The 16,808-nt window shown below is 35.8% G+C and overlaps 1 protein-coding gene across 4 annotated transcripts in view; it reads left to right on the top strand.

Annotated features, from left to right (window-relative positions):
* Positions 1-16,808, top strand: part of sev (receptor protein-tyrosine kinase sevenless) — a 157,334-nt gene that overhangs the window by 123,850 nt on the left and 16,676 nt on the right. For all 4 annotated transcript variants that reach the window (XM_083123833.1, XM_083123832.1, XM_083123834.1 and 1 more), the window contains 7 exons: positions 1,555-1,702; positions 3,406-3,662; positions 4,643-4,797; positions 11,209-11,414; positions 12,244-12,486; positions 14,069-14,293; positions 15,892-16,199. In XM_083123833.1, the coding sequence (XP_082979959.1) occupies positions 1,555-1,702; positions 3,406-3,662; positions 4,643-4,797; positions 11,209-11,414; positions 12,244-12,486; positions 14,069-14,293; positions 15,892-16,199 (1,542 nt within the window). The remainder of the gene's footprint in view (positions 1-1,554; positions 1,703-3,405; positions 3,663-4,642; positions 4,798-11,208; positions 11,415-12,243; positions 12,487-14,068; positions 14,294-15,891; positions 16,200-16,808) is intronic.

Here is a 16,808-nt window from a genome sequence, read left to right as displayed (position 1 = left end):
AGCACACACCTGGCACACAATTTTTTGAACAGCAGGCACTACGTGACAATCTCATGCAACACGGATCACAATATCTGCGGAAAAAGGCTACTCAACTCCGTAATCGTGAAGCGACGGTTCTCTATGATGCGCTGCCGCACCAGCATGCCTTGCTACTGGCATGTGGCGGGAGAAGGAATACGAGCTTCCACTTCGGACCACTGCTGCCTCGCTACTGGCGCCGGGCGGGATCTGTCCGCCTGGCATATGATTGATACGTCTTAACTCTGCTGTGCATGCGCAATTTACACGGCTCATTATGTTTACTTTCACGGGAAAAAATAGGGAAACTTACTTTCTGGATGCGCCTCATACTTTACCATGTCTGTGGCTGTGGAAACTGGATAAAAACACTATGGCAAGAATTTATGAAATATTATGGCCTTTCACATTGTTTTTACTTTATATTTGGCCTTAAAAAGACAGTTTGGGCCCAGAGCAAAATCACTCTTTCTGGACGCAATTTTTGTAGAGCTCAGCCATTAAATGCTGTGAATGTATTAATTAAACATACAGGTTCATATTTATAAATATCTCTAAATCCATGACACAAATTTTAGGGCCTCCCCGATGGTGCAGTGGTAGCGTTGTTGCCTTGTAATCTAGGGGTCCCGGGTTCGATACCCGGTGGAGGCACATAGTGGTTCGGATCCCACTATAAACTGTAGGTCCAGTCCCGATTAACCTTACTGTGCACAAAGTGGACTTAAAACACCAAATCAAATCAAATGACACAAGTTTTAACAAAATTTTCTGATTTGTATATGCTGCAAAATATGCCATACAAGATGAAATGTATGACTTTTTGCAAATTTTAAGAATAATCTCTACCAAAAGAAAGTTAAATAAATGCCATTCATTGTAACTATGTAACACTGCATTTCTTATTAATATAATATTCTCTACCCTACATTTGCATAACTTTGAGGGATGGATTGAGTTGTTTTTTTTAATTCCACTTTATGCACAGATTGGCTAATTGGGACTGGACCTGCAGTTTAAAGTGGGATCCCTGCATTACAAGGTGATGACGTTACCACTATGCCATGAGCACGAGGGAGGCCCAAGATGGGACAGCCTAATTGATACTCTATCATTGTCGACCAATAAAGGCATAGAAGTGTATTGGTTTATCAGTAAAATTACCGATGATTTTACTGATCTGATATAGCTATAAATATACTATAATTTAGTGCAAATTATGCCATTGTGTTGTTATTTTTACAGGTATATACATATATATAATTCATGTGCCTTATATGCAGTTACTTTTTCAAAACAAAATCTGTTGCATTTAAGCTGATAAATAAACTTTTCATGTTTTTCAAGGAACATTTGCAATTTTATATTGGATCAGTAGAATCTCTGTTATTGATATTGATAATTTTTATATCAGTACTTTATTGGTGGCAGAAAAGATTTCATATCAGTCTATTCCTAACATATTTATGTTTTAATCTTGAGAAACTTGATTATTGCTTAATATATGATATTACAAGTAACTATATTTTACAGATATCTTATAACCAAATAGTTGAAATAACTGGATTGAAGCCATTTTCAAGCTACACATTTATAGTTACTTTAAGGAATTACTACAGTGACTTGGAAGGTGTTGCTCCAGTGAGAGGTTCTCCAGTTACCTTTACGACTGCTCCAGGAGGTAAAGTATATCATTAAGAATAATTTTAGTTATTTTTAGCTACTAAAATTAAAATAATAGTGGTTTAGATACTGTTAAAAGCAAACTTAATTATAAAAAGTGCATATATGTTTTCCTTGTATTATCTATAAGTCATTCTCAAACTTAATTCTTCACCATGAAACAGAAGTTAATTATGTGATTTATGGGCAAGTTAACCATTATGTCACAGTTACGTGGGGCTCCCTGATAGCAAAATTGATATAGCTGTTACTTTGTAATCCCCCACATTTTAGTAGTTCAAATTCCATTTTAAACTGTGGTACAGTGGACACTTCTGGGTTGTTGAAAATCAATGAATTTGTCACAACTCAGTACTGTCCATGACTGTACAGCCCCAATTATGTGAGCATGGTATACTTAAATCAACTTCGGCCCTTTATCATCATAGTTAAAATAAAGATGTAGGAGAGCAGAATTAACTAATTAAACATGAAAATACACAAATTTTGTGTTTGATTGAAGAAGTATTTGAGCTGTATTTAGTACAGAATGTTTAGGTCTCCAATAAGACTGCATCACACACACACCCAGTTGTGGCATCATTAAAAATGAGAGGGAGGGATATTTTAGGGGAGGGGCAGTTGCATTTAATACAGTTCAAAAATGCCTGTTTGGGTTGGGGGAATGATAAGGGGTAGTGGACTGGTTGACTGGGATGGCATTAACCCAGTTGTCAAATTTAGGAATGGCCTAACATAGAAGTTTTATCAATACTGATAAAGCACCAATAAAAATTTACTGATACTACTAACAGCAATACAGGTGACACATGGTGGTTCGGATCCCACTTTAAACTGTAGGTCCAGTCCCCATTAGCCTTATTGTGCATAAATGGACTTAAAACACCAACTCAATCAATCAATCAATACTAACAGCAATACTGTACTGACCCAACGTAAAGTTGTAAATGTTCCTTGAAGAACATGAAGGCTTTGTGTTCATTAATGTTTGTAACCAGTTGGGTGCAATAGGTTTGTCTTTAAAAAGAAATAGCATGTTGGACATTTGGTATAAAACCACATATGAATCATACATTTATATTCATAAAGGTAAGGTAAAGTTCCCTGTGTTTGTTGCACCATGCCATAAAGGCACATATAGGGGAGGGATGTGGAGGTAGTGCTCCTCATATTCCTGATCTCGGCCAATATTTTTGGAAGTAATGTGATCAGCAGCATGCTCCAGCTGTCTTTATTCCCTGAGAGTGGCCCGAAGGTACCAATTTATGTGAGACTGGGTGAACCCCAGGGCTGCTTTATGCAGGGACAAGGCTGGAAGAATTCCAACCTAAGAACCACAGGAATTGAACCTGGGTCTTCCACATGACAGTCAGATGCCCTACTGACTAGGCTACTGTAGCTCCGTATTTATAAAAATAATAACAAAATGGCAGAATTTTCCCCTAAATTACAGCCTATTTATAGATATATCTGATCAGTATTACTTTTACTAATAAGTCGGTATCAACAGATACCAATAGAGTACCAGTTAATCCATTTCTACCATCCTTAGTTAAATTACTATTTTCACCTGTAATCAATGAAGTATTCATTACTTGGTCCCATCCTCGACAGTAATATAGGAGTTGTTCACTGTAAGAAATACAAGGATAATAATATTGATAAATAAGAAAAATAATAACAATATGCCTTTGATTTCAGCTCCATCTCCACCGCAGAATGTTACTGTAGATGTTTTGAATCCGAATGAAGTTATAGTGAAGTGGTTGCCTCCGGTAGAATTCAATGGAAGAACAGTTTGGTACGAGGTGCACTGGAGGACAGAAGGAACTGTTGCTGGAGTTCGTCAAAAGGGGGAGCATTTTGTCTCCCACACAAATTCCACTTCATTGAAAGTTGACGACTTCAAGAAAATACATCTGAAGAAACTCCTCGCTGGCCAAACATATTTTATTTGGGTTAGTGCTTAGACAGTATATCTAGAATTGTCATTTCAATAGTGATTATAGAATCACGTGGATTTGTATCAATCTATAATGGTATAATTTTTTTTAATGTTACCTATTACATTGAAAATCCTACTTTTGTGTGTGTATTTCGCATATTTTATGTTCTTTTGTAAGGTTTTAGGTTAAGAAATGACGAATGATGATTTGATTAATGAAACAAAAACAAAAATATGTCCACACCTTACCCAGGATTTGATTCTTAAAATCTTGACTGCAAATCTTTGTAGATGGCATGTTGCATGTCAGCAGGCAATATGTATTTCATCAACCAGCCAATAATTAAAGTTATTATTGCAAATTATTCCTTAAAATTTCTGTTACAAATTAGAGGGTGGTTGTGTTTCAAACTTGAAGTAAATAAAGGAGACAAAATATATGGGAAGTGCATAACTTTTGTAATGCACAGTTCAACATGTAAAGTGTAGAGAGAATTAAAATTTTATTCAATGGAAAAAAAGTGTTATGCTAATACCATTACTTGTTGATTAATTTTTTGTAAAAATTATGGTCCCTTCCTTCAATCATATAGTTATATTTTTTTGTTGTTTGTGTTAGCAACATTTTGTACTCAATGAAAGATTAACTGTGGACACTATGCAATATGAATTTCATTAAGTAAACTAGTACGTGGATATGTAAGTACATTTCAGGTGCATGTAAATATAAAGAAGTTGATGTATATATGTTTTTCTAGGTAACCTAAAGTGTTCTGTCTTCAAACAAGTGTTCTCGGGTTACCAGCCAGGTTAAATTGGAATTAGTTTCCAATGTTTCGAGGGCATACATTGTTCTCATCTTCAGGGAATGTAAAAATGGAGACCAGCTTCGAAACATTGGAAGCTAACTCCAATTTAACCTGGCTGGTAACCTGAGAACACCTGTTCGAATCACGTCACCAGGAAAGCTTATTTTTTATTTTATGTCTTCAGGTACGAGCATATTCACAGAATAACCAAACTTACAGTGACAGTGACGAAATTCCAGTTTACACGTTTCCTGAACCAAATAATATCACATTAAACACTGCTTCTGCCTATAGCTTGAACATTTCTTGGTCACCATTCCAGAATGATAAAATAACAAAGTAAGTATATATATGATTTCAAATAATGTAGAGCTCGGAAGAAAATAGCCTTTGTTTTTCGAATCATCACTCTATAATTTACATTCTGTTTACAGACAAGACAGACAATGGTAAAAATCGGCAGGAAATACATGATGCAAATTTGTTTTTAAGGGTAGAGTGTAAGAATGTTTTACAATATGCAACTATCCTCTAATTGTATGTGATTTCTGCTTTGGCAATGAAAATGATAGACCATAAACAATATAAGCCTTGTAAAGAGAAGAGCAACATTGTACAAGGTTCATCCAGAAAAAAGGAACATTGTGGTATAAAACAAATGACAAATGATGTGTGGAAAAAAATTATGCCTTACTCTACTTTTCCACATATTCGCCATATCCATTGAATCACTTATATTATAGAATGATACCAGTTTGTATATTCCGTCATTTTACTCGGTTGCTGCCAATGTATTCAACCATGTAGTGACATGTCTTTGAGTTTTTCCACCATGGTAAAGTGCTTTCCGAAAGTAATAAAGGAGGGCAGAGAGGGTGCCCAACTACCCAAGGGGCAAAAGGGCCTAAGGGCCTTACTTCATTTCTTTGATAAGGTTGAAATGTAATAAAGCAAATATTGTGGTATTTTACGAAGAATTATCGTTATGAGGGAGCAGGAAGCTTAATGGTGAGTGCAGCGAGTGACTAAAATAGGAGTGACAAAAGATAGGGGCGATGAAAGATAGGATACGATGAGAGACAGGGGCGATGAAAGATAGGATACAATGAGAGACAGGGGCGAAGAAAGATAAGAAGGACGAAAGATGGTACCAATGGAAGTTATGAGGCGATGAATGATAAATAAGGGGGCAATGAGAGATAGGGGGCAAACAACGATAGGAATACCGAAAGATAGGGCGTGATGAATAATAAGGGGATGACGAGGGACAGGAGATGAACAAAGATAAGAATGATGAAGGATAGGGGCAATGAAAGATATGAGCCCCCCCCCCTGTGGCATAGTGGTTAGTGCATCGTGCTGCAATGCCAGGGGTCCTGGGTTCGAATCCTGGCCTGGGCATGGATGTTTGTGAGTATCCATTCATCAATTTCATCATATCATCACTCATCCCCATCTTCGCAAATTAGCCAAAAGTGGCACAAAAAGCGAAGTAAAATAAACTAAATCAATCAATCAAAAACAAAACAAAATGCAACATATGAGGCGATGAGAGAGAGGTGGTGAACAAAGATAAGAATGACGAAAGATAGGGGCGAGGAGAGACAGGAGGTGATCAAAGATAAGAATGACGAAGGATAGGAGTGAAAGGAGACAGGGGGCAAACAAAGATAAGAGTGATGATAGATAGATAGGGGCAACAAGAGACTGGAGGTGAACAAAGATAAGAATGACAAAGGATGGGGGCAAACAAAGATAAGAATGACGAAAGATAGGATGCCACAAGAGACAGAAACATGACACATGACTGAGCCAGGAACATTTTAGTTACGACAGTGATTTTATGACATATGTCTATGGTAGGACCGTAGTTTCTGAGGGAAGTGTGATGGGCACCGAAAGTTCAGGGGGAGGGGGCATAATGGGTGTCCGCCCCCTCCAAGAGAACATCTTTAATCCGCCACTGTCTATTCAACAACCAAAACCAAGTGTCAGTCAATGGAGTGGCACCATACCGGGTCACCTTCCAAGCCAAAAAAGGCCAAACACTCAGCATGCGAAAGGTTCTGGCAACTGTCTTTTGGGACAAGAAAGGCATCTTATTCATTGATTTTCTACCATGGGGAGCAACAATAAATGCTGTGGCCTACTGTCAAACGCTTCAAAGGATCTGCCATACCACACAAAACCAATGGGTGGTTGAATACATTGGCGGCAGCTGAGTACAATGACAGCATCCAGTGGCGAAGCGTGACATTTTTACGTAGTCATCACAAGATTTGCCAAACGTCAGGGTCGATCTTTCAACAGAGAGGAAGGGGCACAATATTTCTCTATGATAAACGCCAAGGTCACTGCGAATTCAGTGTAAAAGCTCATACCACAGATCTTACGACTACGATGAGAATTATTAAGTATGATGGAAACTGAAATGTAAACACCTAGAATTGTCGCGTTTAAAGGTAAGAGAACCTTTACGGTTCGCCGTCAATTGTTGTTTTGATAATGAAAAGCATATTCATATCGTCCAATGTGTGCTTTTCCTCTTAACCACTTGACATTCAAGTGGTGTGCCCAAAATTTTCGAAGAGGGGGGGGGGAGTTATGTGTACTTTTTAGTAGTCATTCCTGAAGTCCTCATTTTGCCATATTTTCCTGCCTTTTCTTTCTTCTTTTTTCTTCTAAGAATATTTAACCTAAGCAGAATTATGATCCTCACTACCCCTCCTTGAGCATGCCACTGGACACTCGGAAGAATCTTGATGACTCCAGACAAACCCTGCCGTGGCTGTAAACATGGGGATGGGGGCTGAAAAAAGTACCTGTTATGACCCAGACCTTCAAGAGTGGGAGAAAGTACAAGTCATTGGACCTGTCTCCTTGTTCGGAAGCATTTGGTTGTTCTCGGCACCGGCAGAGACCAGAGAGATTCGCACCATTCTGCGATGAGCTGGGCCGACGAACACCATTGACTTTATGACAATAAAATTAATACATTGTCATAATGACATTTGAAAATGGTTAGGCTAAGTTCAGAATTCCACATTTGTGTAATAGTTATAATAATTTTGGTCATATGATTGCTCAAAATTTATTCATATAATGCAATTAAGTGTCTGAAATTACTATTTAAACTAATTTTATTAAATATGATGTTTAAAAAAGCCAATTTGTATATCACGACAAAATTATCAAATTGTGCAATATTTTGGATTCATATTCATAACAGTTATTTTTGACTGACAATATGAAAAACAAATATCTTCACAGACAAGCAAGATAAGATACATTCAAATTTATAATTCATTTTATTAATTATTGTGTACATTTGTATAAGCATCAAGGTTCATATACAAAGGTCAACTCTTTAAAATTGTTCAGTGTATAATATGATGTCATTCTTGGTATGTTGTATCAACATTCAAAAAACTATAATTGTAATCACTAGATAAGTATATTGTGATATACATTGCAAAGTAGGTGTAATAGAGCAAATATGTACATTTACTTTACAAACATTCAAGCTGTTAAGCACTTATTGATAAAAATATAAAACAAAAACAATTGAAGATAACACATGCTAAAAAATATTACTTGAACTAGTTGCTCTGATACTAGTTGTCTGTGACTTTTGAGTAATCTCATGATGGATGGAGGATAAGTAAAAATGTGGCTATTGGTGAAGGATTGATATTTGTATAAATCTTGATATTTTGAAAGATTATACTTTGCAAGTTAATCTTTAATAGTTTGTTTAAACTATATAGAGACATTTTTGTTCATAACAGAATCTTGAAAATGCTTTTATAATGACATAATCTTTAAAAAGATTTGGAACTTGTGAAAAGTGCCAAGTTTAAATTTGAAGCAGGAAATTATTATCTGCTTGCATCTGCATTATCAAGCTAGTAGATGAATAATGCATTACCTCAAATGGATGTTTTGAGAAATAAGACTTAAAGTGAGAGAAATATCTTCTGCATTTTGGATGTGAATTAACCATATGTAGAGTTTAAAAATTGAAGAATGGAAGCCATCTTGTAAACCTGGTTGAAGAAATTGACATATTGAGTATACTCAGATGTAGAACTGATGCATGCTAAAATATAAGAAAAAGACTTACTCTACCTCCAAAGGAGATAATGAAGAAATATATTTTGTTTTTCCTTGTTATCTATCAATATAATTTGCATAAAAATGCTTATAATTGTTTGAACATAAATACTATTCCTCAGCATATGTAAGCTGTTATTCCTTTTCAACATAGCTTCCTACTGTGTTATAACATTAATTTGAATTCTGACAGGTATATCCATAAAATGATGTGCCAATCAAGACTTCATATTTAAGAGAGGGCATTTATCAAAGTGATTGATTAGTGAGATAGATTAACTGAATTGTCTTCTCGATATTTAGTCTCACTGTTTGTATCTCTCTTCTCTTTTCATTTACTGTAATAACTTCAATAGGAATCTTGGCGGGAGGGTTCAGAGCGAGGGGTAGTACTGGGTGAGGCCTCATTTCGATGCGCTAAAATTAGCGAATCTCTTTAGTATTTCGAGCTGTTTCATGCTGTCACTTGGCTTATTTCGCACAAGTATGTGAGTATTCTGACTTATTACTTTTACTGCTTCTCTAAAATATATAAAATGCAATATTTTCATTATTTTTCCTTGGTCATCGCCGCATCTCCCGATGACCGGACGCCTCGCCTCTGACAGTATCAACAAACTGGTATCATTCTATAATAATTGCTTCAATGGATATGGCGAATATGTGGAAAAGTAGAGCAAGGCATGTAGTTTCTGTACCATAATTTTTTGTGCGCATCATTTGTCGTTTGTGTTTTAAACCAAAAAATTCCTTTTTTTCTGGAAGACCCTCGTATTATTGGTTATAAAATGAAATGCCATATTACCAATTAATTTGTCTTGTGGAAAGCCAGAATATTTCTCCTTGGTTTCTTTTATTGTTTGTTTGAAACCTACCAAGCAAATGTACGGAATTAGAAATACAATGCATTGAAATTATTTGTTGTATGTGAATAAGTCATGAATAGATTGAGAGATGTATGAAACCTTAACAGGACAACTGACTTGCTAAATTTCTTTGTCCCATACATGTCTTTTGCATCAATTATGGTTGGAAATTAGTAACATTGTGCCACATGTGTGTTCATCCTATTGCTTGTGCTGTTGTGTGTTAATGTCACATTGCAATGTGAAAACTGAAGTTTTATTTTTTTGATATTCCAGTCAAATAGCATAAACAAGAAAGATGCATATTAATTTCATGGAAGCATTAAGTAAGTTAAACAGTTTAGTCAGTGAAGTATAGATTTTATTAATGTTATTAATTCTAATATACAAAGGCTGTCGCAGAGAAGGTGAGACTAATTCCTGTATAGGAAAACAGCGACCTCCATTGGCTAGCAAATGTACTAGGATGAAAATTTGGTTCATTAGCTGCCGATTGAGACCAAAATGAGCTCAATAGGTAAAAAGTCGTGCCACTTTGTGAATGTCTTTGAAAATTCGTCATCAGGCAGCGAACTGAAGAAAACTTGAGCTGCGGTGATCACATCTTTGTTTGTCATGAAATGACGACCACATAAAGCGGCCTTTAAAAGTGGAAATAGCCAAAAGTCACAGGGTGCAAGGTCCGGGCTGTATGCTGGATGCAGGAAAATTTCTATTTTTCTCTTTGTCGCGTAATCCTGAAAAGCCCGCACGGTATGCGGGCGTGCGTTATCGTGGTGCAATATGAAGGAGTTCAAATGCGGCCTCTTTTTTGCTACGTGCTGGCGCAGAGTCTCAATGACTCTTTGGTAATACTCTGCATTCACCATTTGCCCGGGAGGGACAATGTGTTGTACACAATACCTCTTCAATCCCAAAATGCGATTAGCATCACCTTACCTGCACTCTTCTGTTGCCGCACTTTCTTCTTGCGAGGCGACTGTGGCGACTTCCATGTACTGCTTTCTTGTTTTGTACGATGGTCAAAGTAATGGATCCATGTTGCACTGGGTGGGGTGCAAACAGCCACATGCTGCTGCATCTGTTCTGCTGTAAAAAAATGCGGTACCCATGCAGAGCAAACCTTTTCCATTTTCAAATTCGGTTGACGGTGTCCTTCGATATGCCCAGATGTGCACTTAGCACTCTCACAAACATATGCCTATCATCACGAATAATTGCTGCAACAGTATTCACTAGCGTCTCGTTAATCACGGACGGTCTTTGACCAGGATGCAGAAGCAAAGCACCTGATTCGTGCCCATCTTCGAACAACTTGTGCCATCGGTGTGGCTGTACTCAGTCTGTCTTGATTGGCATATGCCTGTTCAAACATTGCATATGTTTCCGCAGCACTTTTCCCTAAACGCCAACAAAATTTTATAGCATGTCACTGTTCATCTTGAATACTCATCGCAAAAAGCAATGTTATGCACAAAAACCTGGAGAGGTAGACGAAACACATTCCACGTAAATGAACACAGCTGCTCACTAACGTGGTCATGAGTTATGTCATGAGTAATGAGTCATCCTACACAACGCGACTAGTACCGAAATCATAGGCAGTGTTGCCAAGCGAGGAACAAATCTGTCTCACCTTCTCTCCAACAGCCTTTGTAAATGTAAATTCATGAACAGTCTGTAAAGATTTTATTTGTAGCATTTATTAAGAAAAAGGAGAATGGTTTCTGTGATTTTTGGATAGCAACATAATTTCTTTTTCCACTTTCAGTTATACTATACAGTATTGTAAAACTGGTTCTTGGGATTGGAAGAATTTGCCATCAACACCAGTGAATACAAATCAAATGCATAATTATGCGATAGAAGGTTTGTTGCCAAAGACGCCATATGCTTTTCGTCTTTTGCTCACCTATGATTTGTCACCAGTTCCATACATTTGGCCTACTGATGGTGGAATTATTTTTGAGACTTATGGTTAGTTCTCCGTAATTGCTTTTTCCATTTATTTGTGATAGAATGACATAACTTTTCTTGCGTAGGTGTGTTATGTGTTCGTTAGCAATGAGATTATTCATTAATTTCTTTGTTTTACTCTTTGTGCTTGCATTTTATTATTTTGTGTAACTTTACAACATATGATTATTATTGTTACATTATTTATTTTACAGTTGTTTATTTGCATGTTTAAAATGTTCAGTATAATTTCTTTATTCGTCAATACACCCAGTTGCATTGCAAAAAATTGACAGTGACACAATGCGGTGAAATTTTGAAGAATCCAGACCAGTATATGTCTTAGACCCATATTATATTTTCCATTGTAATGTGCTGATAAATTGTGAGAGGTTGGTTGACTTGGTAGCTTAGTGGTAGAGTATTGCCGTGGAATGCTAAGGACCATCATTTGATCCTTGTTTCAGCCACATTTTTCATAAATCTTTCAGTAAGTTATGAACTATTCTTTGTATGCCATATATGTGCATTGCATATTAAATAAGAAATTCTAAGGTATATGGAATGTTTGAGGGAGAATTCACACCGAGTGACAAGCGAAACGTGTCACATGAGGATTTCACCAATTGAACGCAGGCATGCACAGTCAGTCATGCTGCTATGGTGTGAAACATTGCTGCTGATTGACTCGTTCCCAAGTGACATGTGTTGCACATCGCTCTGGTGTGAATTCTCCCTTAACAGGAAAACTATAACAGTTTATTGAGTGAAATTCAGGCAGGATTTTTTTCATTTTCAGTTATTTTGAGAATATTCACGTATTTCTAATTCATCCCATCTTATTTTTCAGGCGATAGACCAACTCCTCCTGGCACACCCATTGTGCAAAATTTGAGAAGAGATGTTTATCAAGTGATATGGGAACCTTCTAAAGACAATGGTGCCCAGATTCAATTCTATGTGCTAGAAGGTAGAAAACATTCTGAAGATCGAGTGAAGAGAGCGACCGATCTCACATGGGACTTTGAACCCGATAACTCTAGAACTAACAGAAATATAGTTGATGACTGGGTTTTGGTTTATAATGGAACAGGTGTGTAGTTCTTTCACATGCACCAATAATGAGATTTTTTTTTTTCAAATTTGTAAATCTGGTCATATGTTTATTGTTTATTTTATGTAGTATACTTTTAATAGGGATGGACGGATATGAAATTTTGGCCGATATTGATGAAGTACCGATATAAAATTTACCGATAACTGATATTCTACTGATCCGATATAATGTTCCAAATGGTCTTTGGAGAACCTAAATGGTTCATTGACCTCCTTAATAAATGTGTGGTCTTCTGATGTTATTCTTAGGATGATTCAGGATATGTGGTTAATTGACGAAAATGCTATTTTTTTTGTAAGGAAGTTTGATTTAACCCCCCTAATGCTCCAATAATTGTGGATAATCCAATTCTAGTAATTAGGATTACGTTTAGACAGATGCATGTTTAGACATTTACTCTTTTAAAAAGTAAGGCATGGTGATTATCCATAAAAATTGTAGCAAATTGACAGAATTTTGCACTAAATTATAAGATATTTATAGATATATTGGATTGGTAAAATAATCTGTAATTTTACTGATACACCGATATGCCTTTATCAGCCGATACTGGTATAGTACTGATTAATCTGTCCCATTCCTAATTTTTAATATGAATGGAGCTGGTAATTGGTTGATAGTGGCTGATAGCAACATATTTATTTACTAATAAATTTTCTGACAATTTTACTAATATAATAAATCTGTAAAGAGCCTGCTTTACTTATATGATCTTGTTATTGTTTCTATTCAACTTTTGAGTCTAAAGTAAAACCTCATAGACATCATTATTATGCATTTTCTGATTAGTTTTAGGGTTGGACATGTATGAAATTTTTGGCAACGTAAATAAAGCACTGATATTAAATTTACTGATATTGATAGCCAACATTCTACCAATCGATATAAATCAGCAAATACTCCGTCCAGAACTCATCTGGTTAATGAACATCCTTAATTAATGTTTGTAACCAGGTGACTGTAATAGGTATTGCTTTCGAAAATTAAGCAACATATTGAGTAGGCATTTACTTTTTGAAAGAAGGGCATAAGAACTATGCCTTTTTACTGAAAATAAATAAATAAAATAACAAAACGATATAATTTTGTATGAAGTATGGGTTATTTATCAAAGTATAGTGTCAGTAATGTTACTGATAGACTAGTGATTAATTTGTTCCATCCATTTGCATTGTTATGTTATTCACAACAAGGATTTCTTGAACATAGTTGTTACAAACAAGTAAACATGTTACGTCAACAACTTGCTTGGAATAACTGTAAAGTTGAAGAATGCTATGGTGCAAGCAATACATACATACAAGATGATTGATGATATGAATGAATTGATGAATTAAGAGAAACAATGAAACAACCAGGATTTGAATCTAGAACCCCACTATGGAAAGGAAGCTGGCAAACATAATTTTACATTCATTTCTAAAAGTTTAATTTATTTTGTGACCCACCACTTAACTGTATGGAATAAATTCCATGCTGAAAAACTGATGTATCATTCAAATTATTCATTATCTATCTCATACATGAAGTGTTTTAGATTTTCTTCTTTTTTTTCCAGATAATTATTGGATAATAACTGACTTGAGTCCCAGCCTTAAATATATATTTCGAGTGAGAGCAAGGAATAAATATGGCTACAGCGAGTTTAGTAAACCAAGTAAATCCTTTGATTTCACTGAAGCAGCAATGTTGGCAGAACAGCAAGAGCTAGGAGTTGTTCTAGGAACTTCCATTCCAATAGTTATTGTACTCAGTGTAACTGTTATGCTGAGTTCTTTCTATTGTAAGTATGTTTACCAGTACCGATGCTTGAAAATTATTCAATTCAAAGATTTTCAGAATCCTTGCATAAATTGTAATAGATAAATTGTATATTTGGAACTATGTCGTAGCAATCTACCATAGTTTTGCATTAAAATAGTTATAATTTCACATGGGACAATAATTTAATCAGAAAATCTATTTCTCCCCACAATATTTTTGCAAAACAAAGAAAATTATGCATTTTGCATTACTTCCAGGATAGTTAGAATGCATGAAAGTGTAAGGCAAATTTTGCAGGATTTCCAGACCCCATGAAAGTATGGGCAGTATCTGTGATTAAATTTTAACACTGATACCATTGGTATTGGTATCAGCTCAGCTGTAATCAGAAGCTGATTATTACAGAGTTCCCACTGACCATGAAAACCTAGAAATCTCAGGCAAATGAAAATATGAATGAATGCCGTGGAAATGTTGGAGAATTTTGTTCAAAACATTTAAAAACCTTAAAAAGTAGGGGAAGTTAAGTGTTCTTGAGTACTAAAATCACATTTCATTTTCTCCACTAATGGAGTCTTCCTTGGAGATAATTTTGCGTGTCTTCATAAATGGTCCGTCCTTACCCTACAAGAATATAAGATTGCAATGTGTGCATATGCAGGGGTAAACAAAATTAAAAATAATTCAGGTGCTAGCCCCCTTTTCTCAGAAAGTAACAATTTTTTAGAATTTATTTTTGCCTTTTTTCCTTTCTTTTTTAAATATGGACTAAGAAAGCCATGAATCCAACTAAGATGAAACTACAAGTACACATTTTTAAATGTGATCTCAAAACATTTAATTTATTATTTGAAGGGCTCGGAGGTAAAATGTGGTAAGTGACATTTTGGTCATTATTGAGTTATGAAGTTAAAGAGTCATCCTTCAATTTTTGCATGTAATTTCCATGCCATGCAATTTGCATTGAACTCATTGAACAATTCTGTAGTTGGTAAACATAACACAAAAACCATTTATCTACAGTACAGCTTCTAAAAACCTTTTGGGTTAATAAATTCGATAATGATCAAAATATTGCTTAACATTTTTTACCCCCGAGCCCTTCAATTAATACAAGATAGGATTAAAAGTAATTAATTCTTGCACCAGAGTGGACTTCCTAAAGAAGGCCCTACCATTAACAGCATGAATGACTGCAATACATTGTAATATATGGCTGACTCATCCATATTGCCACCGGTTTTTAAAATTTGGGTAGCAACAGTGCAAAATTTACAATGGCATGTTTATTATTCTGATTTAATGATACAGAAAACACACAAACATTTTAGAAAGGCAGTGGAAATTTAGATAAACAACCTTGAAAAATGTAGAACTGAATTTGAAAATTTAGGCTCCAGGTGAAAATTATCAGGTGCCATGATGACCGGACACCCTGTATTTTTCTACCCCTGGGCATGTGCCACACATGAAGAATATTTCTTACCATAAAATAAGAGATACGTGTTTATCATACCTTTGGTGACAACTGCTGGAGTATATGGAATGTAAAAATGAGTATTTTCTTTGCAAGCTTGGAATGAAGTAAAATGTGATTATAGCAATGTCAATCATTAGTTTTCAGGAGGAGAGAAAAAGAAAAGAAGGCACTGCAGATTGTCTTGAACAATGTAAGAGGTCCAGATGTTGAACTAGCTACACTGAGGGAGTTACCAAGGAGAGGTAATTTCATCCACCACAGCAATGCCCTTTACACTTCCGCTGATATTCCTACAGACGAGGAAATTGCATCTTTACCTCACATTCGAAGGGATCAGATTACTCTTACAAAATTCTTAGGCAGTGGTGCTTTTGGTGAAGTGTTTGAGGGAATTGCAAGAAATCTTCCCAATGCAGACAATGACGATAGTAGAGTTGCCATAAAGGTATGCTATCGATAATTTGTAAATTACATCTTGTGCTATATAATTCAGTTATATTCAGGATGTTCCATAATGTTCTTTTGGGGTTGTATTGATACTGTACACATGGACTAATGGACCTAACTTCATAAAACAATTACAGGATGATAGAACTCTGTTCTTTTTTACACCTAGAAATGTTAAATCTGTACACCATGGGTGACATAGCACACATTATTTATTGGGTTGGTGTATAAGTTTGTAGCGTTTTATAACATACAATAATTAATTAACACAAGTACACAGGTGGTAAGATGAAACATTGTTATTGTAGTCTAACAATAGACAGTCACAGCAACACTCACTCAGACAGTAATGTAGTCACCTCCATTGTCAATGATCATCTGTGAACGTTGGGGAGGAGTTAGATGCCTTGCCTGGAGAACTGCTGTTTTTTCAGTATATGGCATTAGCCCCATACACAACACAAATTGTTTTTGAGTTGAAGAAATCAAGTTTCAAGAGCAGCTTCATTAGGAAATACTTCCTACTGCAGCACTGATCCTTGGTTAAACTTGGTTAAACTCGAAGAGCAAAATGTGTCGGAAATGAACAATTTTGTCCACTTGACAC

Source organism: Lepisma saccharinum, chromosome 6 (assembly GCF_977018435.1).
Source record: "Lepisma saccharinum chromosome 6, izLepSacc3.1, whole genome shotgun sequence".
Classification (NCBI taxonomy): Eukaryota; Metazoa; Arthropoda; class Insecta; order Zygentoma; family Lepismatidae; genus Lepisma; species Lepisma saccharinum.
Note: the sequence above shows the minus strand (reverse complement) of the source record. Positions and strands in the feature narration are given on the sequence as shown.